Raw genomic sequence first — 26,447 nt, forward strand, 5'->3', positions numbered from 1 at the left:
GTCCTTTTCTGTCTGTCCTTTTGTCCCTCCGTTCTTCCTCTTCTTACCCTGCCTGCCTTGGTGAGTACATGCAGTATATCTAGAAAGTGACAGCTTCCCAGCTCCCATTGCTCGTCCTTATTATGGAAAGCAAAACAGGCTGTTGTGTGAGCCGTTTTGTAAGTGGTATGTCCCTGGGAAGTTGGACCAGCTGCTTCTTACCTATATTCTCCTTGCTCTATTCCTGGCATTCCTGTTTTTCCTCCCTTGGCTTCCCCTGGAAAGCTGTCAGAAATGGTGAGCTACGGCTACAGTCGCCTGAGATACTGTTGTTGTCATCTTTTGTTGCCTTTCCTCTTGTCCCTATTTAGCATGCAAGGATTGGGTGTTTGTGCATGTTTGAGGTGCCGTAGGCCCCTCATGGTCTTCCTTTCCCACAGGACTGGAGACACGAGGTGTTTGACAGAAAAGGAGGTTCAAGGGACGGCTGGAAGTAGGTGGAAGGGAGGCGCAGTTGGCACAAGATTGGCACTGTTTGTTGTTGCTAAGACCAAAGATGTCATCGCTGGACTCCCTCTGTTAGAGCATACGCTACAAACAGAGTCACATAACACGTACAGAAACTCTGGCTGGGAACCAAGCACATAATCACACACACACAAACACACATACACACGCTAACGCGTCATGCTGATAGCTAGCTATCACACGGTCTTAAGAAGAGAGACCTTTCTCCCTGCCTAACCCAGCCTCTCCTCTCTCCTCTGTGTCTGCCTCTGTCTTTTGAGAGAAAGCGGAACAGTTAGGTTTAATGCTCGGCCATGGCTGGCTGGTCACAGTGTGCTCACGCTGAGCTCGGGGAATTGGGAAGGACTGATTTGACTGTCTGTTAGTTTTAGCTCAGCCCACACTACCCTCCAAATTGTCCAGAACAAAGGTTTTTTTTAGAGCTTCTCAACCTTGTTTGGCTCAGTTCCTGCTTTGAGCCCTCACACGTTAGCATGCCAACTTTTGCTTGCAAGGTGCTATGTGGGTTCAGACTTGCACAAACCACATGATGTGCTGTTACGTGATTTCTGCTCGCTGAAAGAAGACTTATGCTTGCAAGGAGAGTTCTTCACATATCCAGCCATGACTCATCCTCACCTCTGCATTTGTTAGTCTGCCTCAGTCACTGGTCTTTTGGATTTCCGACAAGAATTACGTCGACCCGGGCTGAATGGAAAGAGGCCTGTGTGGGAGAGGAGTCAGACTTTGTGGATTAATAACAGGGAGTGTACTGTAGGGACGGAGAGATAGAGGCAGCAGTAGGGTGGGATGGTGAGGACAGACTTTTGGCTGCAGCACTGCATTCTCTGCGTTGGTTCACAGCTGGTCACAGCTGGAGCGAAGAGAAGTAAGGAGGTGGAAAAACAAGAGGGATGGTGAAGACTGCAAAAAGAGAAATAGACAACAATCCAACTTTCCTTTACCAGTATTTAAGTTAAGATGTGGCTGCAACACTGGATTCTTGTGTCAGTGCAGCGTTGGCCTAAATACTCATGTTGCAATGACACAGCTCTCTGTTTGCACAGGTCCATCTCTGCTCTTGTGTTCTGTTTTACACAAGTTTCCATCTGTTAACCTAACCAGTGAGGCAGCACATTTTGATGTGTGAGGTGTAATATTATTACTACTACTGCCTCTTTGTGTTGAAATCCAGCATATTTTGTGACTGTGTAAAATCAGGTCTGTCTTACAGCAGCAGTGTATTACAGCTCCCTGTAGTGTTTGTAAAAGTCTGTGGTCAAGGTTTACATTTAATAAGAGAACAATTAATACTCAGGTTGAGGAAAAGCTGATGTAGCTGTATATGTTGGAAGACCTCCTGACTTTACTGCACTGCTGGAGACGAGCCCAACGAACCCCACAGATATGGAGTTTCGCTTTCATTCAGATGTTCAAAATTCAAATTTGGTTTATTAGCATGACAGTTATTTAGTACATTATTGCCTTATCGTGTGTCAGTGTTAACTCTTTGGTTTTCTATGTCTCCCTTGAGATCTTTTTATTGTCTATTGCTCTTCCTCTTTGCGGTTGATCTGTCTTTACCCCCTGAACAGATAGTATTTATGCAGCAACTAAACCAGAAAGAATAGAAGAGGAGGTTTGTACAAACAGATATGTGTGGCTATTTGCACTGCAGTGTTTGTGTGTGTGTGTGTGTGTGTGTGTGTGTGTGTGTGTGTGTGTGTGTGTGTGTGTGTGTGTGTGTGTGTGTGTGTGTGTGTGTGTGTGTGTGTGTGTGTGTGTGTGTGTGTGTGTGTGTGTGTGTGTGTGTGTGTGTGTGTAGGTTTATTTTGTGATTGTCAGGGGAATCTGGTGGGTATTTATAGAAGCTCTTGCTTGTCCTGCTTCCAATTTGCAGATGGATTACATTCCACTCAAACTTCGGGGCAGCGTTAGTGTAAGATAAAGGGAGAGAAAAGAGATACAAGGAGAGACAATTTGCAACGTGTGTGTGAGAGAAAGGTAGGGAGGAGACGAGGAATGATGAGTCACCCAGGAGGAGAAGGGCACAGACACTTTTGGTGGCCAGGACCCTTCACATACTGAGGCATACCTGCACTGCAGTTCAGCCCCCTCACACTCACTAACGCAGGAGTGTGTGGGTTGGCAGGGAGAGATTTATGGTATGGCTTTTCTTGTAATACAAACTCTAATACGCACACATACACTGGCAGGCAATATGAAGTCCCAGTAGATGAGAATGATGACTTGGCTTTAAAGTAGGCCAAGGACCAGATTGAAGGACATACACACACACACACACACACACACACACACACACATACATACACACATATGTGCACACTGAGTCATATTCACTCTCATCTTCATTCTCTCTGCGGATTTTACAAAAATAGCAGATTAATCCCGTGAAATGAGCAGTTCTGAGAGTTTGTCAGTTGTCCATCCCTATATCCCTCTACTGCCTCATCCCTCTGTTTCCTCCCTCCCGCTCCTTTTATCCCGCTCCAAGGCAGCCACAGAGAGTCTTTGGTTATGTTTGACGTTTGGATGGGTGTGGAATGAGGGAGGATGATTGATTTATAGCACAACACAGAGAGATAAAGAGCTACACTGACCATTTGTAAATCACTGACAACTCTAAAGTTTCTAATGTCCTCTTTCAGACATGATTCACTGAATGATGATGCATTTCCACAAATGCCAGGAAGTATTGGTACAACTGGAAGCAGGCCTGGTGACACTGTGCCTCTGACTGTCTGATTATGTGAGAGAGATGAATTTTATTATTATGTGAGCATGGCCAGGAAGTGTGTTTTAGGCCTTTGAGTGACATCTTCTCTCTTCTCTTCCTGTGGTTGCTTTGCGGGTTTGCGTCCCTGAGGTGTGAATGTACCGCTCTCTTGACTCTTTTCCATGCCTTTTGGAAAAAACACAGTTCCCGCTCCACTCAATTCCACTGAAATGTTTAAGGGAAAAATGGAGCGGGAGACACAGAGTGTTTCCTGACTTAGACTTTCAGTTTCGAGATGACAAGAGTTTAACATATCAGTGCGACTGCTTCACATGCAAACAACTAATTAATCTGTTTTTCTCTTGTCTCTTTTAAGGAGCATGTTTGAGTGACGGGCAAAGGAGGAAGTGGGATCTCTGACGCTCCGCCCTCTCTGCTGGTGGAGCACCCTGCACATCTGACCAGAGACCCCTTTAGTCACTCAGACAGGTATGAGCATTATGTCAGTTCAGGCAGAGCGCTGTGGTCGTGGTTGCATCAGTTGATCAGCTTTTGGTTGTCTCTCTCTTGCTTCGGCATCAGCTGCTCATTTATGAATTAGTTTGCTAATGTTCATACATATGGGACCTCTGAATTATACACTGTGGACGTTAGGGCTGCAACTAACGATTACATTGATAATCGATTAATCTGTCGATTATTTTGTCGATTAATCGATGAATCATATTTTTAAATTTTTTATTTATTTCCACCCCATCATTCAAAAACAAAACATAATTTCAAATTGACAATACAAAAAAGTGCTCAAACAACAGGATGCTGCTTGGACGTCCCTGAGCTGTTAAAGTAATATGAAATTATAAATAATACTTTAAACAAAACAACTAAATGTTGATGTCTGATAGCTTTAACAAAAAAACATACACATGTATGCTATACAAAAAGAGGTATTTTCTGTTGTTCAATCGACCTGAGCTGTTGGAACAATAAATAAAAGATAAATAATAAAAAATTAAATTAAAAATTAAAAAAGAGTTATATTATATATCGGGAACTATAACATTGGTAATAAAAAACCTGTTTCACACAAATAGAGCCCACTTATAATAATATAATATATATAATATATATAATATAATCAATATTACCTTTCAGCAGTGTCAACCAAGAATAAAGTCTAAACCAGTTCATTTTGGTGGTGTACAGACTGGTTTTATATTATTCTTAATGATTTTCACACACAACCCAGAAAAAATACAACAATGTGTCTGTGAAACTACATATAAACGGTATGAAATGTGGTTTATTTTGTAGTGACCAGTTATACTTTTTCCATCATTAGGCTACCATGCAAACTATGTGCGCTAGATTCCCCTGCTGCTCTCCTCTTCTCCTACTGCTGACTCTGATCTCAGCAGGTAGAAGTTGTTAGTTCACTAACTAGAATGAGGGTGCACACTGCAACAAATTTAATTGATCCACACAGTGACATTATATCATTGACATGACGTGCAAAACCGATCGTTTTTTGTGCGCTTCGTGCCGACCTCGGCAGGATGCTGCACACACTTTCTAGTTGTATGTAGTGTGAACTGCTCCTACACTTTAGGATAATTTTCTCCACTCCTGCTGATACCGGCTCTGCTCAGCTCCGTCTGAACTGCCCCACGACTTGGCGAGTAATGCATTAATCAAACAAAAACAAAAAAAAGTAATGCATTAATCGCGCGACACAACGAATCGATAATGAAATTCGTTGCCAACACTTTTAATAATCGATTTTTGTCGATTTTATCGATTCGTTGTTGCAGCCCTAGTGGAGGTTCACATGTGTTTATAATGCTGCTACCAAGAGTGCAGAGGTTTTTCTAAATGATCTATCTGGTTTCCGTGTCTGACGTAGCTCTGGGTTGTTTTTACTGTAAATTACATGTATTTTGTATTTTGTATTTTACATTTCACGTTCTTTTATTTCCCAATGTTAGGTGCATGGGACGTACTCTTGATATACTGGTTATATTTAAAAGGTTAAGATATGATAAACAAACCAACACTTCTGGACATATTTAGAAATGTAATTTTTTTTCTGTGGGTCTCGGACACACGTCAGATGTTTGCTGACACAATGGCCTGAAACTTACACTCCCAGCTGAAAGCATTGTTCTCACTTTGCTTTGTTGCTAAAACAGAAATAAACTGTCTATTCAAACACTTCATGTGATCTCCGGATTGCATCAGCTTCTCTGTGCAGTACAGGGTTAAAGATTAGCACAGTACAACAAATAAACTTTTGGGTAATCTTCTTGTAGTTGTTGTTACTTCTTACAGTAGTTAGTGACATGGTTATGTACAGGGATACATGGGGATGAATCTTCTCTCCACATACAAGAATCAGACCGTATGGTCTCATTGTTTAGAAAGCGCAGATGAGGAGATGACATGTTCAAGAGGAAGAGGTTTTGTGTGGTTCATCGGTAGGAAAAGGGTTAGGTGACCCCCATACTGCTGTTTACTCTGGTATATTTGCATGGAAACTGATTTAGCTTCAATCTGACAGGGGTGTGTGTGGGTGGGATATCAAATCATTAACTCATTGTTCTGTAGTGAAATATTATAGTTTGATGATCAGAGTAACAAAGGTACTTGACTGCTGAACAATACTTTTTTTAAAAGTCTGTTAACACAACGTTAACCTCCTAACAATGTCCATGTTTGCTTATTGTGTGTCTCATGGGATTCAAGTGTTTGAGCGTCCTGCAAAAGCTAACATGATATATTTACTGTAAAAGATTAATAAGTTCAAACAAGTTTCTTTACTCTGGGGGAATCAAAAAATAGCTGCCTGCGATATGGGAAAAAACCATTGCAAATATCATTATTTGTGATTTTACAGATCCTAGATTCTTATGTGTGAACATTACTTATATTTGCTCAGGATACTCTAAGAAGATATGTATAATTAACAGCCACAAAACTGTGTGGTTACACTGGAGCCAATTTCTGTTTAGAAAGTAACCGCACGGTCTATTCATTTCACATTTTTCACATTTTGATGATGTGGAATAAAATCTGAGTACAGTGTAAGGAGTTCGTAGGCAGGAAAGCCCTGCTGTAATGCCAGAGCCTTGTAAATCCTGCCGGGTTGGCGTGAGTAGTGGGAGTAGGAGTCTGAGCAGCAGTGCTGGGAGCAGCTGACTTACAGCAGAGGCCAGACACACTGACACAAACTTGCTGTGGGGGCACTGTGTTTAAGTGATGACACCAATTAACAGTATGTGACGCTGTGCTTATTGGGTTAATTGTTGTAATGCGCTTTTTTTTCTTCTACAGTGATTAACGTGGGTTTATGAGTTGTTAAAAGAGCAATTACAGTACACAGGCGTCATACAGAACAAGAGGCATGATGCTGTGTGTTCGTACGTCTGTTGTTGTTTATGTATTTCTATGTGCTGTGGTCCTGTTTGAATTTACGGGTTTAGCCAGGCAGCTGTGCTCTCTCCATCCATCAGGGGACCTCCCCCTGTGACTGTAATATGTATTGATTTTGGCCGAAAATGCCCGAGTGATTGGAGATTGAAGTGTTTAATTCCACTATGCGCCTTTGCCAAGCTTTGAATTGGTAATCAATTTCAGCTGGGACTTTTAGGCTGCTGTGGGCACTTCTCTTTCTTTCACTCTCTGTTTTTTTGCACCGTGTCTTTAAACTTTTTTGTCCCTCTCTCCCTCTCTCTGTCTCTCTCTCTCTTTCTAACAAAGTATTGTATCAGCCAGCAAAAGAGAGTGCTAGTGTTTAAGAGCATGAACAATACTCGATTTATGAGGCTGTTACCAATATCAGTATTTTAGTATTCTAGTGTTAAAAGATACGATGGAGATATATCGACCAGTATTCATTTTTTATGTAAACACTCTGCACTTTTGATGAGGATCCCTTAAATGTATAGAGAGAGTTGTGGCAGCAATTAATAAAAAGTATATGTAAGTCAAATATATATATAAAAAAAAAAAATGCAGGTGATAAAACTGAATAGACATCAAGACTATAAACACAGTCCTGACCTCGGTTTTATTATTTAATTCAATATTTTACATTCATATCTGTAAAATATGGTGCCAATCCAGCACATAGATGTTGAGATATTTTGCTTAATAAGGCTGTATTCAGTCAAAAACCTTGTTATCTGTGTAACCCTGTGTTAAATCAATGCAAGGGGCGGCGTTGGTGGGTCTGTGTTGTTCAAGCCAGAGGTGAGGAAATGAAACACGATCCAGGAAGTCCAGTTAGAGCTACAGATGAATGCATTTCAAGGCAGTGGGTTGTAATATGTACAGACAAGAGCAACTTTTTTGTCTTTTGTCGCAACATTTCTTTTGCTGGACTGCCCTGCATTGTTTTACGAAGCTCTCTGCGCCAGTACCCTCACTGCGTCAAAGCACTTCCCCCATTCAAATGAAAGACTAATGTCGGCCTGAAATACAGAGCCAAAGTCTGTAGGATTGATCGTCTGGGGACCACAAATGTTTTTCATTCCACAGCAATCTGTCAGATAGTTGTACAGATATTTTAGTCTGGATCAAAGTGGCGGACCAGCAACATACAGACATTTTCATCCCTAGAGCCGTGTTATTATTAGGTCTAAAAACATCTATAAAGCAAAACTGTTAAATTATGTCAGTACACAGTGTCATCTATATCTTTTTTAACCTTTATTTAACCAGGGAATTAAGAACAAATTAGTTTTTACAATGGTAGCCTGGCAAAAGACAAAGCCTATTGAGGGAAATGGTTAGGGGCTAAAAAGGAAAGTTAAAATATCTGACACAATCTATTTTATCCACAATATATTACAATGTCAAATAAAAAGATGAAACCTATGGTTTCACCAAAATGTAACAAATCAGTGTCCCCCTAAAATGTAGGGCCAAGCTGTTAAGGCACACAGATCCTCATTAAATAAATACCTGCTTGCTCAGCTAAATAGTGCATCTGCTCTTTTTCACTTAAGGTTTTTTTTTTTTTTTTGTTAAATTGTGGACATTTTTGTGATGTTGTTAGCTGAGTCTGTTTTAGGCGAAATGGATCCACCTTAAGAATATACTAACAAATTGTAGATTTACAGCACACACAATGCTGTATTATTATATACTGTCTCTCTCCCTCTCTCGGTCAGTGTTAATGATAGCACTCTCTCTCTCTTCCTCTCGCTGTCCTGGTCCTGATCTCGCTCTCCTTCCTCTTTAGGACTTCTCTGTGTTCTGCAGTCAAGGTTATGACCTGGAAATGAAGTGACCCAAGCCATTTTCTTTTGCCCTGAGTGTCTGTGTACTTCAGCTACTCCACAGAGAGCAATGGACTCAGGGCGTTAGGCCACCTTGTTCTGTTTCACGTCCCTAATATTAGCCTGTGCCTTGTTCTGCTCCAGTTGAGGCGTTACAGCTGTTCAATCACTACTCCCATCACTGTTGTCGTAGGAACCGTTTAGTTTATCTGGCTCACATGATCTTAGGACAGCTTGCAGACTTGAATAGTAGCACCATCTCTGGTTTTCTCATTGAAGGCACTTCAAAGAGCAACATGCAGTTTAACGCACTTGTTTATGACTGAGCAAGTGGTTAAAAAAAAGAGACATGAAACAGACTGTACAGAGAACAAACAAATAAACTATGTCAGTAGTTTATTATATGAATTAGCAGCACAAACTTTGTGCTAATTAGTAACACACACTGGCACAATCTCTCATCAGCACTCACTCATTTAAATACTATCTCCCTCCCTCTTAATTTTCATTTACACTTAAAAACATAAAATCCCCACAAGGGAGACTCATCTATCCCAGTTGTAAATTGCGAGGCGAGTCCTGGATCTTCTTGCTCAAGAGTTTTTCCAAGTGGTTGTGACAAACACTAGTTGTGCAATCTCTAAAGGGGGATTAAGCCTGTGGAGAAGAGGAGGGGATATGAAGAGAGACACAGAGAAGGATGTGAAGGGGGAAATTGTGTTCTTGTAGGGAAGTAGTGATGGCAACCGCTCTTGAAAGGAGACGACATCACTAAGAGACGAACAGGGGAGTGGGGGTTGGGGTGGCTGAGAGAGCAGCAGAGAGAGAAAGAGCAAGACACCCAGGATGGAAGTATAAAAGAAATATGGAGGGAACGTGATGTTAATGGATTAAAGAGAGAAAGAGCGGAGGTGGATGGATGGAGAATTGTGCGTCTGTTTAATGTCATAGAGAGCCAGGCTGTTTAAAAGAGACTTCAAAGAGACTAGCGCCCAACATAATCAAACCGACACTCACACACTCTCTCACACACACACACACACACACACACACACACACACACACACACACACACACACACACACACACACACACACACACACACACACACACACACACACACACACACAGAAGCAGGCCCCAGGGCTGCCATGAGTGCAGAGGAGACCTGAGGTGTCCTCTGCCATGCCTGATTAGAAATGCAGTGAGTGGGGAGGCATGGCTGAGAGACAGCACTGGAAAGTGTGCGTGCATGTTTTTAGTCAATGTACATGCATATAAATCCTTCTCTGCTGATGTTCGGAGCGTTTCTGTCTATTTCTCTTCAATTTACTGTGATCAAATGGTATTTAGCAAAACCGCTTGACAGCATTTTGACACAACTATGTGAGAAGAATATGTGTGTGTGTCTCTATGACGGAGCCGCTGAGCCGTCTGCGTCTGCCTGAGAGCACTGTTATGTGTCTGGTGTTGTCTTCTGAATTTCTACTGTGTTATCAGGTTGTTTCATGTAACTTCTTTGAGGTTAAATGAGGTCTGCACGATCCAGCAGCAGTCAGAGAAGCAGAGAGGGGCGGTCAGAGGGAGACCAGAGAGTGAGGAATGAACCTCAGGCTTCCCACTGGTGCAGGAATTTGAGGAATTTTCAGAGGAGTAATCTAAACAGGGAGACAAGCAATTTGATCAATTCTTTCAGGATATCGTGGAGAATTTGGGAAACAGTTACTTTACAGGAATACACCAATATGGGTTTTTAAAACTTCTGTCATGTGATTATTGTGGTTATTTTCCCCACTATAGTCCTGGCTGTAGCGTAAAACTAAACTGTCTTTGAGGTGTATCAGGGATGTGGTGAGAACCCTGAAAAATGGAGAAAACCTAGATGCTTTATTGTGGCTTACACCGAGGAAATATATCAAAGAAAGTAGGTATTAATAAATAAACGTATAAAACAGTCAGGGTGAGAGCTACGAAGAGATTCAGCAGCTTATCATATAGCATGACAACTTGTTATAGCGCTCAGCTGTCACCCATGTGCTCACTTTATACTCGTTGCACTGAGAGTAACACCTGCGCGCGTGTGTGTGAAACATAACTACAGTCAATGGTGTGAACATACTGCGATGGCACTACTGAACCTAGCGAGCCGTTTTCCTGTCCTCTACACTCACATTTGTCTTTCTATACACACAAGGACCCCCACTGACATTATGCATTTCCTAACCCTAACCCAGTCCCTAAACATAACCATCACAATGAAATATGTAACCCTGACCTGAACCTAAACCCAATTCCAAACCCTCAAACAGCCGTTTGAACATCTATTGATTTTATCTGTCAAAAACAATTGTAGGAGATTTGTATCAAGACTGTAGATTATGTTATGTGCTTGTGTTTTAAAAAAATACTATCGGCCGATATAAATCATTAAACCAGTCTCAAAAATCCACTTTTGTTTAAATAGTATATGTAATAAACAGTATGACTGGAACTACCAAATTATTTTATTGCTGAATTAATTCATTAATGGTTTTGTTTGTCCGAATAGTGAAAATTGCACATCACAGTTTTTGAAACCAGAAGATGAAAAGTTCAGATGACTTGTTTGCCTGTCCAACAGTCCAAAACCCAAAGATATGCAGTTGAATAAAGAGAAAAGCAAAAAATCTTCTTAAGTAAACAGTCTCAAGTTTCAGAGTGACTCTGATGGTCTAGGAGGTAGTTGAAGAGGTTGGGGCAGGAAAGCTAAATGCTTGTAAAATTTAAATGAAGGTTGGTGTCAAATTATCTGAAATAATTGGTTCTGCATGTAGATGTCAGGCCTTTTAAAATACTTACAAACGGAGTTTCGAATTTAAATTTATAGCTGACAGTGCCAGTGTTAGGACTTTAATGTATCCACTGTAGCATAGTGGACTTCATTAACCTTATCAAAACCCTGTTGTCAAGGTTGTTTCCTCTCTGCTGAATAGAAAACAGAGCATTGCATTACATTAATCTACTGGTGGTTTGTCTGCATCAGTTTGTCTTTGTTCAACCTGAGCGAGAAAATCTTGCAAGATTACAAAACTCTGAAGCACATGATAAGAGCTGTGACATTTGAAAGTGTCCAATCAGGGTTATTCTTGCACCTGAGAGCAGTAGTTTGGCAGTTTATTCTCCTTAATATTGACTATTTATTGCAATTGATCTTAGTTGTAGGCCCCAAACATTGTTATGTTTTGTAAGATTATGTTTCTGAACCCCCTTTTCTTTTTTTCTTTTTTTACGGATGTCTGACATCTCTGCCCTGTATGAACAGATATTATAGTGTGTATTTAATACTCTGCTGCTGTGGAGAACATTACTGTAGATACAAACATGAATACATACAGCACAGAGCTTTAACCTTGTAAAAGTGGTCGGACCACAGGTACGTCATTAGAACTCTTTGGCTCCACAGGCAACTCTGAGAACAGAAAGATCTTCACTCTTGTTTTCTGCTGTGTGCGGCACTTTGTGACACTTTGAATCCTATCAGGTGGAATTTAGAAATGCTGCTGTGCAGTTCTCCATCCTCCATGGCTACTAAGCAAAGCTATACTAAGCCAAGCTAAGCTAACTATGCACAAACACCTTTTTTTTCTCCCAGGGGCATGAGAGAAATCACCGTGGCCAAATTAATTTTCTCCCTCCTGCTTGTACTGCTGCAACCTGAGGGATCATTGAGGCAGAGAATCAGCCGAAGAGGGAGAGGAGGTGCTGGAGGAGAGAAGGAAAGGAGAGCAGAAGAATTTTAATGTGGCTGTGTCTGTCTCTCGCTGCCTGCTAAAGAAAAGCAATTACTATCACAGCTCCTCTCTCTCTGCTCTGTGTGTGTGTGCTTATCTGTGGGTGCGTGTGTATCTGCACTTCAGCACACAGGGATTTGGTATGTTACATGTACAAAGAGTAGATCGACTTGTACACTGCAGGGTATTTAGGAAATCTGATACAGTAGATGTCTGTTTCCGAGTTACTTTGCCTGACACTTAAAAGCAGCCAAAGCATTGCTTAGATACCATAAAACATTCACTTCATGACACAAATGTCAGTGTTCAGCGTGCTAATAACAGCGCCAAACACTAACCTAACCATTAACATTTACAAATGTCATCATACATTTTCATTTTTTCTTCTGCAGTGACGTAAGACAGAAAGGCAACAATGCACTGTGCTCATTGTGAGGCTCTTACTGAGTGTGCAGACCTGTGACCATTTGGAGAGCACTGATAACCAGCTGGCTGATAACAGCCGAGAGTCGGACAGACAGACAGAGAGTCAGGCGGAAGGACAAATGGAGGTGCTGAGAAAATACTCAGGTGTAGTACTGCGGAGGGGGGTTGGAGGTTGAGAGGAGTGAGGAGAAAGGCAGGGAGACATGAGAAGAAATAGAGAGTGATCACCTCGGTGGAGCTTTGAAAAATCCTGTGATTGTGTCTGCAGCTCAAAGCTCACAATCACTCCTCACCTCAGCCAGATCTTTAATATGTCTCCTTCATCTTCTCTCTGTTTCTCTCTGTCTCACGTCACATTTCCAGGATGCGGAGGTTCGCCTACTGTAAGGTGGTGTTGGCCACCTCTCTGGTTTGGGTCATGCTGGACATGTTCATTCTGCTCTACTTCAGCGAGTGCAACAAGTGTGACGACAAGAAGGAGAGAGGACTGCCCGGTAGAGACGGTGAGTGTACATTTAAGCACACATACACACTCTCACATGATCACAGAGACACCACTACTTAACATCTCTGTATGTGTGTATCTACTACAGACACCCTGACCAGGCCGCGGGACGGGCCCGGTGAGGGGGGGAAGCCTGTGGTGATCCCTAAGGAGAACCAGGAGAAGATGAAGGAGATGTTTAAGATCAACCAGTTCAACCTCATGGCCTCTGAGATGATTGCTCTCAATCGTACGCTGCCAGACGTCCGCCTGGAAGGGTGAGCGTCCTCCCTGCAGCTAATCAGCTGTCCTGTCACTTACTCAACTCATAACTATGTCCTTAAAATGGCTGTCAGTGACATCCATTGTTGGGAGAGTCCGTACCGGCTATCTAATTTAAACCACAAGCCAGATGTCTGGCCTTAAAACTGCAGAGACACACAGTAAGGGTCATATTATTGTCAGAACCTATCCATCCAACCATCAGAAATCAGCGTGTTTATATTTGTTCCAAAGAGCTATACTTGAAGGCAGAGTGAAACGCTAGTTGTCGTGGAGAGGGAAGCATGATATTATTCAAATACAGAGATAGCAGTCCATATTTTTGGCAGTCTCCTGCGCAGATATTTATACTATTGAACAAGGTTGTTCACATGAAAAGTGGCAGATATAGTTGTGTCAAGGATGGGGAAAAAGAGCCAGAGAGAGATGCTCTAACACTGGCTCATTTCTCAGCTCCACACAGCTGGTCAGTGACAGCGTGAAGTGGGTGTCAATGTAGAAAGGTGTAGGTGGGAGGGGCTTTGCAAAGCTAATCAACCATCCAACAAGCACCTCTGGCAGTGTAAAGTGGCCTCTTAACTGTTGGTCAGCAAAGATTACTTAGTAATAACTACATGGAAGGATACAGATGTACGCATACATAAAGTAAATCATGGTGGATAACCTGATCCACAAAATATTTAGCATGGGATGAATTATCCAGTGAATAAGACACTGTGATTGTAATGGCCTGAAAGAACCAGTGAAACATACTTTTGAACCTCCTGGTCTGTGTTCCATACTACATACTGATCGTACACATTATGTGCTAAATACTACTTGTCTTTGTCCTCTCTATTTTGCTTTTAGTCTACGCAAACACATGTTATTGTTTTATATTACTGGGATATTATACAATGTGTGCGCCAATGAATGTCAATCAACTGCGACCTCAGATTACCACTGCAAATTAAACTTCATTAAATAGACCACAAAATGTTTTCCAATTATTTAAGTTTTTTTTTTTTTTTTGGCCTGTTCACAGTGCTGTCACTGTAGTATGCATGTCCGTTTTAATTATGTTTATTTTGTCACTTTTCCAATGCAAACCCACTGCAGACTTAAAACCTGCTTACACTTAGTATTGAATTGGAGAAAACCCTGCTGTATCAGTGGTGACCTTATGATGCACTTGTGGGTGTGACTAAAAAGTGCAACCAATGAAGCCTGTTCAGCTAAATCAAATCGCATTTCTCTCCATAGCTAATAGTCCATTGGTTCACCCTAAACACTGATCCCCCACAGTCCTCTTATAACAGGAAGTACATCACATTAAGGAAGTAATGACACACTTCTGTGAGACCTTGACGCTAAAAGCTCATTGGCCCCTGGTGAACCATGCCATGAGCTCATTGCATCGTGATTTTTACTGCCCCATTTCTATTTTGCTTAAATAATACTAGGTTATATGTGCAATTCACAAGTCCTTCCTCTACATAATGAGGAATTTAGTATTATTTAAGTGTGCGTCAGTGCCAGATTGTACAGTCAGCAGCTTGGAAGATATGTCAAGGTTAGTTTAAAGCAGGTGGAAACCAACTCGTTCTGCTATCCCCTTTCCCCATTCTTTTTGCTTCAGTTGGGGACCATGCATGGATCCGTAATGAAGGTTTTCAGTGGGACAAACAGAAAGACTGACTGACAGATGCAAGACTGACAGGCAGGGTCACATGCACAGCAGTCAGGCAGGAAAGAAAGAGGACATTGATCCGTGAAATGGGTTTTAGTCTTTGAGCGAGAGTTGATTACTAGGTGTGTTTTCACTCAGGCTTCTCTCCGTCTATCTGCTTTTCCAATTAGGAGATAAGACAAGTCAATATCGAGCAAGGGAATGTGTACCTGTGTGTGTAGGTATGCTTACATTTGTGTTTTATTTTTGTGTGTTTGGATCGACGGGTTTTATGGAAACTGTAAATGAATTCATCATAGCCAAGCAGGTCGTCATTAGCTGAAATTGTGGAGCGGAAACTCACTGATTTATTTTCATTACTGTCAGCAGTGCAGTCTCCGGGTGTGAAAAAAACATGTGAGGACAGGTCCTTTTGAAATTACAGTCAAGTCTGTGTGTGTTTATATGTGGCTTATATGTGATTGGGTGGATCTGCAGTAAATGAAAATACTTTCCATGACCACACCTTTCAGAAAACTTGACATTTACTCCTTTTTTTAGGTTCTGACAGCAGCAGTTTTATGAGAATGCATATATAAATGTGTGTGTGCGTCGGTTTGTGTAATGATGCAAGAGTGACGCTGTTTAATTAGAACCAGTCTGCCCGCCCATCCTGACTATCCCCACAATCCACTGGCTGGAGAAACAGCCCTGTAACTCATTACGCTGCTTTGCTGCTGCCAAATGTTGCTCCACCACCCTGACAGTTTGAGTACACAACATTCACCACCAGTTTTTAAAATCCACATCATGTGACACTGTCATGTGTGTATGTGTATGTGTCACACATGTTGGTTTGGTGGAGACACAGATGTCTTGTTTTTCCATCACTTACATAGTAAACATGATGCCTGGAGAGCGGAAAGTCTTAGTTGTTCTGTTTGTGTTGGGTGTGGGAACCAGGAGAGAGAGAAATAATGAATTGACGTGTAAAACATCTGAAAGACTCCAAGGGTGTCTCTGTTTTTACAGTGAATCATCTTGCATGCTCATAGACATCGCCTCCTCACAGAGTGTATGTGCATGCACACTTGCACACCGCAGACTGAGAATTGTGTGTGTTACTTAGCATGCTCAAGAGGCTGCTGCAGGATGGAGTATACTCTTGACCTTCTTCTCTCCTCCGTCGCTGTTACATTCCCTCTGTCAGAAGCAGCTGAGGAGGTGAGGAGCGAGGAAATGTTCCACCACTCTGGCTGATCAGGAGGAGGGAGGGAGTCAGGACAAGATGAGGAAGAGAGATCATATTCCATTTGCCTTTTATGAGAGTTGAATCTTTCAGAGGAAGGAAGTCAGGCTGGTTTTGGCATTTTCATCAATAGATACAGTTGCTGCTTGCTGAGATCCTTAACAAGATAACACTTGTGAAAGTGACTATGAGAGAGTTTAAAGGATAAGTGTGGTGATGTATTTCTCCTTAACACCGTACGGCCTGTGTAGCAATAACCTGATGTCGGTTATTCCTGTATGCTATAAACCTCCTTTTGTTTTTTAAAGGCAGCTACTGTAGTATCAACGTTTTATTTAAATTAATTATTTTTAAAGATGTACATCTTCATTAAGAATACATTTCTTGGGACTGGGCCACAGACAGGCTGAGGACGTTGGAAAGATGAACTAATGCACTGCTGGTGTTTGGGGATTTGTTGACAATAACAAAAATGTAAAAAATTGGCAGACTTATCTTTATAATATAAAGATAATATCTCAGTGCCTGCATGTAGGCTTTACTTAGGTTCTTGACCTAGATGTGAGCCACATGTGCTCCTCCCTCTGTCTGTCTCTGTAACTCTACCTGGTGTGTCCAGTGAAAATTATGTGTGCTTAAATGTTTTTTTTCTCTATTTATTGCAGAGAAACATTTAACATGAACATGGAATTGGATGAGCCCATATTTTCTGCCATCTGTTGTACAAATCAATCCATCTGTAATATGTGTTTTATTCCCAATGATTAGAGCATGCTTTGAAAACTGTTTCCTAGTAATATAATTGTTCATTTTGATTGGTGAGATGATTAAAAAATACTTTATGTGTCTTAATTAAAGATGGATATGATGTGACCAACTTCATCTATAAAGCAAAACAGCAGTGTACTTTGTGAGACGTTTGATTTGATTTATTTTTGTTTTGTGTGTTATTCTATGTAGCATCTACACTGGAATAAAAGTGTCATCAGTGCTTCTTTTGTACGGACCACAGATGGAAATATTTTTTCCAGCCTCATTCTGTTTACCAAGCTAATAAAAGTGTTTACAAGCTGCAAACCAGGGAGGGTCTGCTTTCACTGTATATGATATATCATGAAAGCAATATATAATCATAAAAAACAGAACCATTTATAGATAATATAAACAGAGGGGACAACCAGAGCATGCCTCGAAGTCTGAATACACCAAGAAAAGCCACAAACTTTGTACTTAGTACCATAAAATATTCAAACCCAGTAGTACAGTGTGATGTCATGTAAACAGACAGCATTTCTCAGGGAATACTTTGGAGAACTATTTTAATAAGTCAGTGACCCAGTCGCCACTACATTAATATCCATCTTCTCTTGTCTCCGCTCATGCCCGCTCTCTCCTCTGTCAGACTTTTACATCCTTCTCTGTCTCCAGCAAGGGAGTTTGATGTATGTGCTCCACACTGCTATGATAATGACTCACTTTCTAATTAGCATCACTAATCAACTGTCATCATGCTGGCCCACAATTTCCATGTGTTTCTGTCTCTCACTGTCTTAATGTAGGGATTTACGTTTTTTTGCTCACTTATTATTCACCCTTATTTTTATTTGTTTAGGAGAAACTTTGAACTCGATAAAAATATGATTATTCTTGAGGTCATAAAAGATGATCTGATTATTGCAGTGATTCCATGACTAACTAATGTGGTTTAGTTGATGTTTCAGTCCCCTCAGATCCCTCTTGTTTAGACCTCTCTCTTGTGTGGACTCACTTGAGCAACAGTCTCTTACAATCAAACAGAGGCTGGCTTGTGATGCCTCGACTAAAGTGTTGTTTTCTTTTCTTGATCCGTCTCCGTCAGCTCAGTTTTGTTTGTGTGTAGAGCGTACAACTTCACTTAAACCACACGTGGTGTTTGATGCCAGTCACACACCTCAGCTTGTTGTACTGTGTGATGTATTTTTTGTTTGTCTGTTCATTGCTGGAATGATTTAATGTTTGCTTTGTACCCCGATGTGTACTTGCATTAAGTATCTTTCTATAATACAGTACAACATTGAAAGACCATTTGTGTAATTAAATATGATATTCTGATTGTTTTGTTTTCTCTCTACAGGTGCAAGAACAAGTTATACCCTGATAACCTTCCTCGTACCAGCGTGGTGATTGTATTTCACAACGAGGCATGGAGCACGCTGCTGCGAACCGTCCACTCCGTTATTGACCGCTCTCCACACACACTGCTGGAGGAGATTGTCCTGGTGGACGATGCCAGTGAGAGAGGTATACACACACACACACACACACACACAGATACACAAATACCAACACACACAGATAATTCCTTCAATGTTTGTCCCTCTTGTTTGAGGCTTAGCCTATTTTTTTAAAGAGCTACTGTATGATTTTACTCGGTTTGTGTGTGTAGCTGTGTTTGTGCATGAGTGTGTGTAGGAGTGTGTTTGCACTGATGCCCTACAGCCAGTCAGCATATATGCTCTGTGTGTGCCACTCCACCCTGTGCAATACTGTTAATCCCTGTTTGGGGGAGATTAGGTCTTTAATTCGCCAGCCGCAGGGATTACACTCTGTTATTACCCTCAATCCCCCCCTGCCGCCACCACACAGCACCATTTCACCCTATGGGACCTCAGGTTAGATGTGTGTGTGTGTGTGTGTGTGTGTGTGTGTGTGTGTGTGTGTGTGTGTGTGTGTGTGTGTGTGTGTGTGTGTGTGTGTGTGTGTGTGTGTGTGTGTGTGTGTGTGTGTGTGTGTGAAGGGAGGGGTGCTCTCTGCAGGTATGACTGGTGTCAGCAGGCATGCTAAGGCACATGCACACAAGCAGACGTTTGCCTTTTGATGTATGCCGCTGCAAAAGGAAGTAGGAACCTATGACCCAGCTTCTAGTGTGTGGGTGTGTGTCTCTCTCTCTCTCTCTCTCTCTCTCTCTCTCTCTCTCTCTCTCTCTCTCTCTGTCTTTGAGTGGGTTTATGTTTTTGTACTGCATATACTTTAATGCATATATGTGTTTCTTTGCGTGTGTTAGATTTCCTAAAGCGACCATTAGAGCAGTATGTTAAGAGACTGGAAGTCCCTGTCAAAGTGGTGAGGATGGAGCAGAGGTCCGGTCTCATCCGAGCTCGCCTCAAGGGAGCGTCCTTCTCCACTGGCCAGGTGTGTGTACGCACATACGCTTACACATGACATCCAGCACATAGTCAGCTGCTCTGCATATGGCGTTATGCACTGTGGTGGTTTGTCATATGTTTTCTCTCCATGTTTCTAGGTCATAACCTTTCTGGATGCTCATTGTGAATGCACGACAGGGTGGCTCGAGCCTCTGCTGGCCCGCATCAAGCAAGACAAGTAAGACATGCACACCCACACGCACACTGAAAGGCACACACACCATTGGCAAGCATTTAAAAAAAAATCAATAAACTATTGTTGAACCTGCAGGGGGCTTGCCCTTGTGTTTATTTGATGCTTAATTACTAATCTCTGTTTACTGCTTCCTGCAAGCAGGCACCAACATATATTCACACAAACACACAAAAGGTTCACAATTGTATAATGTGTGATGAATGATGGCTGATGGGAAATCACAGCATGGTCCATTGTTTAAATGCATTTAATTCTGGAGGTGCCACACCTTGCAGATGAGCACTTACTTGTGATTGATGCCCGCTCAAGGTTACAAACAGCAGGCTGATGTATGTGTTAGAGGTGGTGTTTGTTTTCTATGTTTATTGATCTGTGTCTGTCTGTGCATTTGCTGTAGGAGAACAGTGGTATGCCCCATCATTGACGTGATCAGTGATGATACTTTCGAGTACATGGCAGGATCTGACATGACATACGGAGGCTTCAACTGGAAGCTCAACTTCCGCTGGTACCCTGTGCCCCAGAGAGAGATGGACCGCCGCAAAGGAGACCGCACACTGCCTGTCAGGTTGGTGATACAGCAGGATGAGCCTTCAGCTGAATGATTTGAGTTTGACTCGCCTTGTTTAAGTGTCCTTCAGTTATATTCAGTCTTACCAGCTCTAGGGCTGCTGTTGTGCAGCTGACCCTGACCAGAGAGGACCTGTTGGGGCAAGCAAGAAAAGAATTTCCCTGCAGGAGAAAATTATTAATAATAGTATACATGATAAGCCATACATGATAATAAACACAGTACGCTCTCAGTACACTGTCAGTCAGCTGGTTAAAATAACTTATATCCTTTGAGCTTTAGCGTTGCTGATAGGCATTCAAAATTGATGTGTGCAGGGTAATCATATTTCACCATTTAATTTACCACAGTCAATAATCATAAAATGTTCTCAGGGCAGGAATACTGAAAGAATACAGTGAAGCTTCCTCTGTAGTAGAAGAAAAGATGTTTATGTAAGAGTCTGCAATGTTGTTGCCTGTTTTATTTCTCATGGCCCAGGCTTGGAAATAAAACCAAGAGCTTTCTGTATTTTCTGCCTGTCCATCATCTCTTCTTCCTGCTCTTGTTTCTAAGCAGACTTGACACGTTTATTCAAGGTCACACACACACACACATATTATATCTTATGTAACACACTGTGCCCCTGTTTTCAGTTGTTGTTGGGTTTTCTGAGTTCTGCGTGACAAATTTTTCCTAAGGGTGTCTTGTAAGTGCCCTAAAAAACAAAAAAAATAGGTTGTAGTGTTAGAGTAGGAAATTAAGAAGTACTTTCACACTAATAGCATGATTTACATAAGGCCTGTTTTGTCACGAAGCAGTTCTGCATTATTCAGACCACTTAAAAGCTATTGCACATAGACAGCAGCTATCAGAATGAAGCCTGTGTGTTGATTTTCAGTTGAGCGTTGATAAAGTTCACATAGTAGAAACTTTGCCAGTGTGAGTCAGTAGTAAAGTAAAGATCTGAATCATAAGGTATTATATTAATGTGACTTTAACATCCCACATGTGTATCAGGTGATAAATGTCTGCTTATAGATGGCCTTGGGCGCTGCCTTTTATCAGCCACTGCACAGCATGCTACAGGCCTTTTACCCTTTGAGCCTGCAGACGTGTTACTGTTACACTTTGAGGAGCCTCACAGAATGACAGTACAGCAGGAAACCTCAACAGCTAACGTGGTTGTTATGGGTACATCTACCTTGTAATTTACAGAGCGTCTTAGGTCACTTGGAAAGAGTCTCTGTATAGTTACTGGACAGAGAAAACACAACAAGCAGTCAACGTCTAAAGCAGACTTAGGGGAGATCCTCTGAACATATTAAATGCCTTTTTCAATTAGATGCTCTTAATCCTTGACAGTCCCCACAGATAAATACTTCAGTTTTACAATCTGAGTACAAATACTTCACTTTATTTACAGTTTTGTTTTGTTTTGTTTTAACAATTATTTATTCTGGGAAGTTTCACTGAGAAGAAGCCTCTTCTTTTTCAGGAACGCCCTGATGACATTCACATAGTTACACACATTCACACCTGGAAGCCGCCCAGTACAACCACAGTCTGACCTGCTGGCCACCTAGCTGCTTCGCTGGAGCAGTTGAGATTAAGGGCATTGCTCAAGGGCACCTCAGTGGTGGGGGTAGTGCTGCTTTTTCACATCCCTTACCCAGATTTATCTTGCCACACAGAGCCCAACCACCTTATGGTTACAAGCTTGCTTCTCTAACCTTTAGGCTACCGTTTATTTATTTTATTGCCACAGTGGATTTTAGGCAATAAAACACTTTTTTCAGTGATAAACATTCATTGCTAAACGATATTGGCTTTATTCAAATATTTACCACAATCAGTATGTTTTGTTTGCTTTGCTGTGATGCTTGATGACTAAAAAGAATGGATTTCATTGTTAGCTGGAGAGTTTACAGAGTGTTCGTATGTTTACAGTAAAAAGAGAAGCACAATATCATCTATAATTAATGTTGCCATCAGACTTCACCACTCTTCCCATGTCCCATGGTTATCTGTGATTGTTAAACAATGTCTGTGTGTGTTGTTTAACAAGAGAGTATTTGTTTTTCTCTACATCTGCATCGTTTATTATTTCCCACTTTTCAGCCAAATGCTGCACTCTGCAAACAAGCCATTACCCCCCCAGTGTTCTCAGGATATGTTTCATCCGTGTTTGTCCGTTTGTATGCAAGGTATTGTGTTTTCGTAAGCGAGCCTAGAAGTTAAACGAAAGCAAAAATAGGCAGTAAGGAAAATAAGCCGATCTATAAAGGAGGAAACCTCTCCGTGAGGGGGGAAAATAGGAGAGGCTTGACACGACCGTCACAGCAATAGAGAAGTGAGCAGAAAAACAGAGAATGAAAAAAATAACAGGAAAACAGCAAAGAACAGGGGGGGTAAGTGCAGTGAAATATAAAACACTCTGGATCTGTAGATACCGTGTGACCTTTAGAAACTGAGACTTGAAAGAATTGAGTTAATTCACCCTGCTCTCCTGACTCTTCCCAGGACTCCCACCATGGCAGGCGGCTTGTTCTCCATAGACAGAGATTATTTCCAGGAGATCGGCACGTATGACGCCGGCATGGACATCTGGGGTGGAGAGAACCTGGAAATCTCTTTCAGAGTGAGTGAACTCACACCCACAGTCAGTTAACATGACCATATTCTTCCATGCACTGGCAGGCATTCAGGAGTGTCTACTCGGGTTTAGAAACACACAAACACAAGCTATTACACCTGTGAGTTTCACTAAAATGTTGATTTGACTAATATTTAGTAAAGGCGTCATTCTGATTGGCTCTCATTCAAACTTATTCAGACCGTCACAACACAGACAGGACCAATCTGCGTCATCCATCTCCCAGCTGAGTTCATTGGTCAGCTTTTGATAATTCAGCGATCCCACCTTACACAGTAGACAGTGCTGTGTGTGTGTGCCTGCTGATGAGATTTGTTTTTCACAGATCTGGCAGTGCGGGGGAACTCTAGAGATTGTTACATGCTCTCACGTGGGTCACGTGTTCAGAAAGGCGACGCCCTACACCTTTCCCGGAGGAACGGGACAGATCATCAATAAAAACAACCGGAGGCTGGCAGAAGTCTGGATGGATGAATTTAAAAACTTCTTCTATATCATTTCACCTGGTGAGTTTGAGATTTGTGTGTGTGTGTGTGTCCGTTTGTGGAAGTGTGCATGTATGTGCTCATGTGTGGAGGTTAATCTCTGTGGCAGGTGTGATCTATCCATTAACCCTGTGAAAGTGTGATATTGCAGTGTTGACCCAACAGTGCGGGACTGTGGGCGACGAGTAATTTCACGCAACAGAGCATCTTTTAACTCACACAAGCACGCACACACTTGCACAAGCTTGCAAAGGAGAGACGACCACAAGTTAAGCAAAACTTTCAAAATAAAGAATATTTTTAGATGTGAAGCCCTTCATGGAATTGAACTGAACTCCCGCACAAACTCACTTTCATTTAGCGGGCTGCAGTTGGTGTGATTTAGCTGCTTTGTGATTGTCGACCTGTTTCACGCATGCTGAACACAAGCCCCCTACAGGGAAGGAAAGTAACAGCAGCAACAGTTGCAACCTGCAGATGTCAACACCTACAGACAACCAAAGGAATCGCTGCTGTGATTTTAACACCCTGCCACCTGCATGCAGTGTTACAACATGTAGTTTGATGCTGAGGCTCGATTTTTATCCATCATTATTCAGTCTAACTTGACGTTCATGCTAAGCCATCAGTATGCTCTAAATGAAGAGTTTATCGGATTGTATAACAATGCCTGGTAACCCCCACCCCTCTAAACTTGTTGGATGTCGGGACTGCATTTGACCAATACTGTAACTTTTCAAAACCATCTTAACAGCTAGTATGTCCACTTCACACAGAGATTGGCCAGGTGGGTGGAGGTGAGAAAGTAAGCAGGGTTTGAAGTACTCTCAAGCTTCTCTTTGCACAACTGCTTCCATCAGTTTTTGTGTGTATAAAGGAGTGCTAGACTACGAACATCCTGCAGTAGATACTGTCTGAATGTGTCTTTATGTCCATATTTAAATAATAATTGCACGTCTCTCCTCTCTATGACAGCAAGCTGTTCCCTGCACTTTTTTAATGTGGCGCACGATGTACAAAATAGTTCATTTTGAGCATACCATCTTCTCTCAATGGAGCAGGTGTTGCCCAACCAGTCAGACTGACATATACATAATGTCCCATCTACATAATACAGATGTGGTTCATAGCAGCAGTTAATCTTGTTGATAGAAGAAAATATGCTTATACTTATAATTATTGTAAATCAAATCACAGCAACCTATAAAATTGCAGCAATCTCATTCACATTTGTCACAATTTTTCTAGCTCTGGCACAGGAAGATGACATCTCCACTTCTGCCTGCTAAGATCTGTTGCATCAAGTTGTCTTTCCAGGAAATGTATGTCTGGTTTTGTGCCACCAATGAGCACACCACCAGACATGTTTAAATTGTGGGAGGAAATAGCAGTGATTCAAAGGTCTAAAACCAGGATACATGCTCTTCAGTTAGTTAGGAGAAATGTTATGTTTTAATTCACTCTGTGACTGGTCTGCCCCTACACTTTGTTTTAAAAATTGGAGTGAACTCCCTCACTGCCACTCAGTGAGCGAGCAGTTCAGTGGAGCATGAGTAGCTAGTACTCAAGACTGGAAAAAACCAGCACATGTGCTCGCTGCCGATAAACTGAGATTCCTACAGGATTGGTCTGAAACATTTTTATGGACTTTTCCTCCTGAAACTGAGTCTCAATTGAAATCTTTTGTAACTGTCATGAATTCAGGCCAGCTGCTGCCCTCTGTGGAGGAGAAGGCACCACCTTTATTTAAAGCCACCTAAAGAGGTTTGTTAGAGTAGTTCTTCAACATTGGCTTTTTCAGGTACTTCACCATCAGACAAGTGAGCTCTGCAATTCAATGATATGGGTTCTGATTTGCTTCAATAACACTGTGTGCACTCATTCTACTTCACCAGTTACTGACTTTGATGTTGTGTGTGTGTGTGTGTGTGTGTGTGTGTGTGTGTGTGTGTGTGTGTGTGTGTGTGTGTGTGTGTGTGTGTGTGTGTGTGTGTGTGTGTGTGTGTGTGTGTGTGTGTGTGTGTGTGTGTGTGTGTGTGTGTGTGTGTGTGCCTGCCTGCCTGTCTGTCCAGGTGTGACCAAAGTGGACTATGGTGACATCACGTCTCGCTCGGCTCTAAGGCAAAAGCTTCAATGTAAACCCTTCAGCTGGTACTTGGAGAGCGTCTACCCTGACTCCCAGATCCCCAGGCACTATTATTCGCTGGGAGAGGTGCGCTTGTTTACTCACGTACACACACACGCGCATGCACACAAACTATTATCTGGCTCACTACATTTTTGACAGTCATTCACTGTAAGATCAGGTAAGTAAAGATCAGGTAATAGACTGCTGCTCACACTGACATCTGTATGTATTCTGCTCAGATCCGTAATGTGGAGACCAACCAGTGCCTGGACAACATGGCTCGCAAAGAGAACGAGAAGGTCGGCATTTTCAACTGCCACGGCATGGGGGGCAACCAGGTAACTCAAAACCAAGAAAAAATAAAAGAAAGAAATCAATACTAAAAAAAGCAAGAAACAAACAAAGTTGACCTCAGATGTAAATTTTTCTTTCTGAGGACCCTCTTCATTAAGTTGATACTGTGATATTCCAGTCGTACAAAAATCATCAAAGACAGAAGTTCTACCATAAACGTGAAAAGGAAAAGAACAAAGATTTGTTTTAAAATTGCGTCTGTTTGCGTGACTTTCAGGTTTTCTCCTACACGGCTAATAAGGAGATCAGGACGGACGACTTGTGTCTAGATGTGTCCAAGCTAAATGGACCCGTCATGATGCTAAAGTGCCATCACCTCAAAGGCAACCAGCTGTGGGAGTACGACCCTGTGGTGAGTGCAGCTGTGTGTGGTGGACATGATGGGAATGTTCACGTGAGAAAGCAATAAAAACAGAAGAAATTGTCTTGTTACACCAGAAAAGTGTGGCATTTTCAATTTGTAGAAACTAACAACAAACTAACCACAAATTAGATGAAAACAATGATGGAAACATAAGTGCAAAAAAACTGT

The 26,447-nt window shown here is 41.8% G+C and overlaps 1 protein-coding gene across 3 annotated transcripts in view; it reads left to right on the forward strand.

Annotated features, from left to right (window-relative positions):
• The window catches only part of galnt1 (UDP-N-acetyl-alpha-D-galactosamine:polypeptide N-acetylgalactosaminyltransferase 1), a 41,962-nt gene that overhangs the window by 12,438 nt on the left and 3,077 nt on the right, over positions 1-26,447 (forward strand). The window contains exons 2-13 of one of the 3 annotated variants that reach the window (XM_062422134.1): positions 3,600-3,712; positions 13,062-13,201; positions 13,292-13,460; positions 18,475-18,641; positions 19,405-19,532; positions 19,645-19,724; positions 20,140-20,310; positions 22,816-22,933; positions 23,274-23,454; positions 25,506-25,645; positions 25,801-25,899; positions 26,133-26,267. In XM_062422134.1, the coding sequence (XP_062278118.1) occupies positions 13,063-13,201; positions 13,292-13,460; positions 18,475-18,641; positions 19,405-19,532; positions 19,645-19,724; positions 20,140-20,310; positions 22,816-22,933; positions 23,274-23,454; positions 25,506-25,645; positions 25,801-25,899; positions 26,133-26,267 (1,527 nt within the window). In that variant the 5' untranslated portion in view covers positions 3,600-3,712; position 13,062. Of the gene's footprint in view, positions 1-3,599; positions 3,713-12,812; positions 12,843-13,061; positions 13,202-13,291; positions 13,461-18,474; positions 18,642-18,661; positions 19,273-19,404; positions 19,533-19,644; positions 19,725-20,139; positions 20,311-22,815; positions 22,934-23,273; positions 23,455-25,505; positions 25,646-25,800; positions 25,900-26,132; positions 26,268-26,447 lie in introns of those variants that run through there. The other 2 variants (XM_062422136.1, XM_062422137.1) reach the window with 2 other exon arrangements.

This window comes from Scomber scombrus, chromosome 7, assembly GCF_963691925.1.
Source record: "Scomber scombrus chromosome 7, fScoSco1.1, whole genome shotgun sequence".
NCBI lineage: Eukaryota > Metazoa > Chordata > Actinopteri > Scombriformes > Scombridae > Scomber > Scomber scombrus.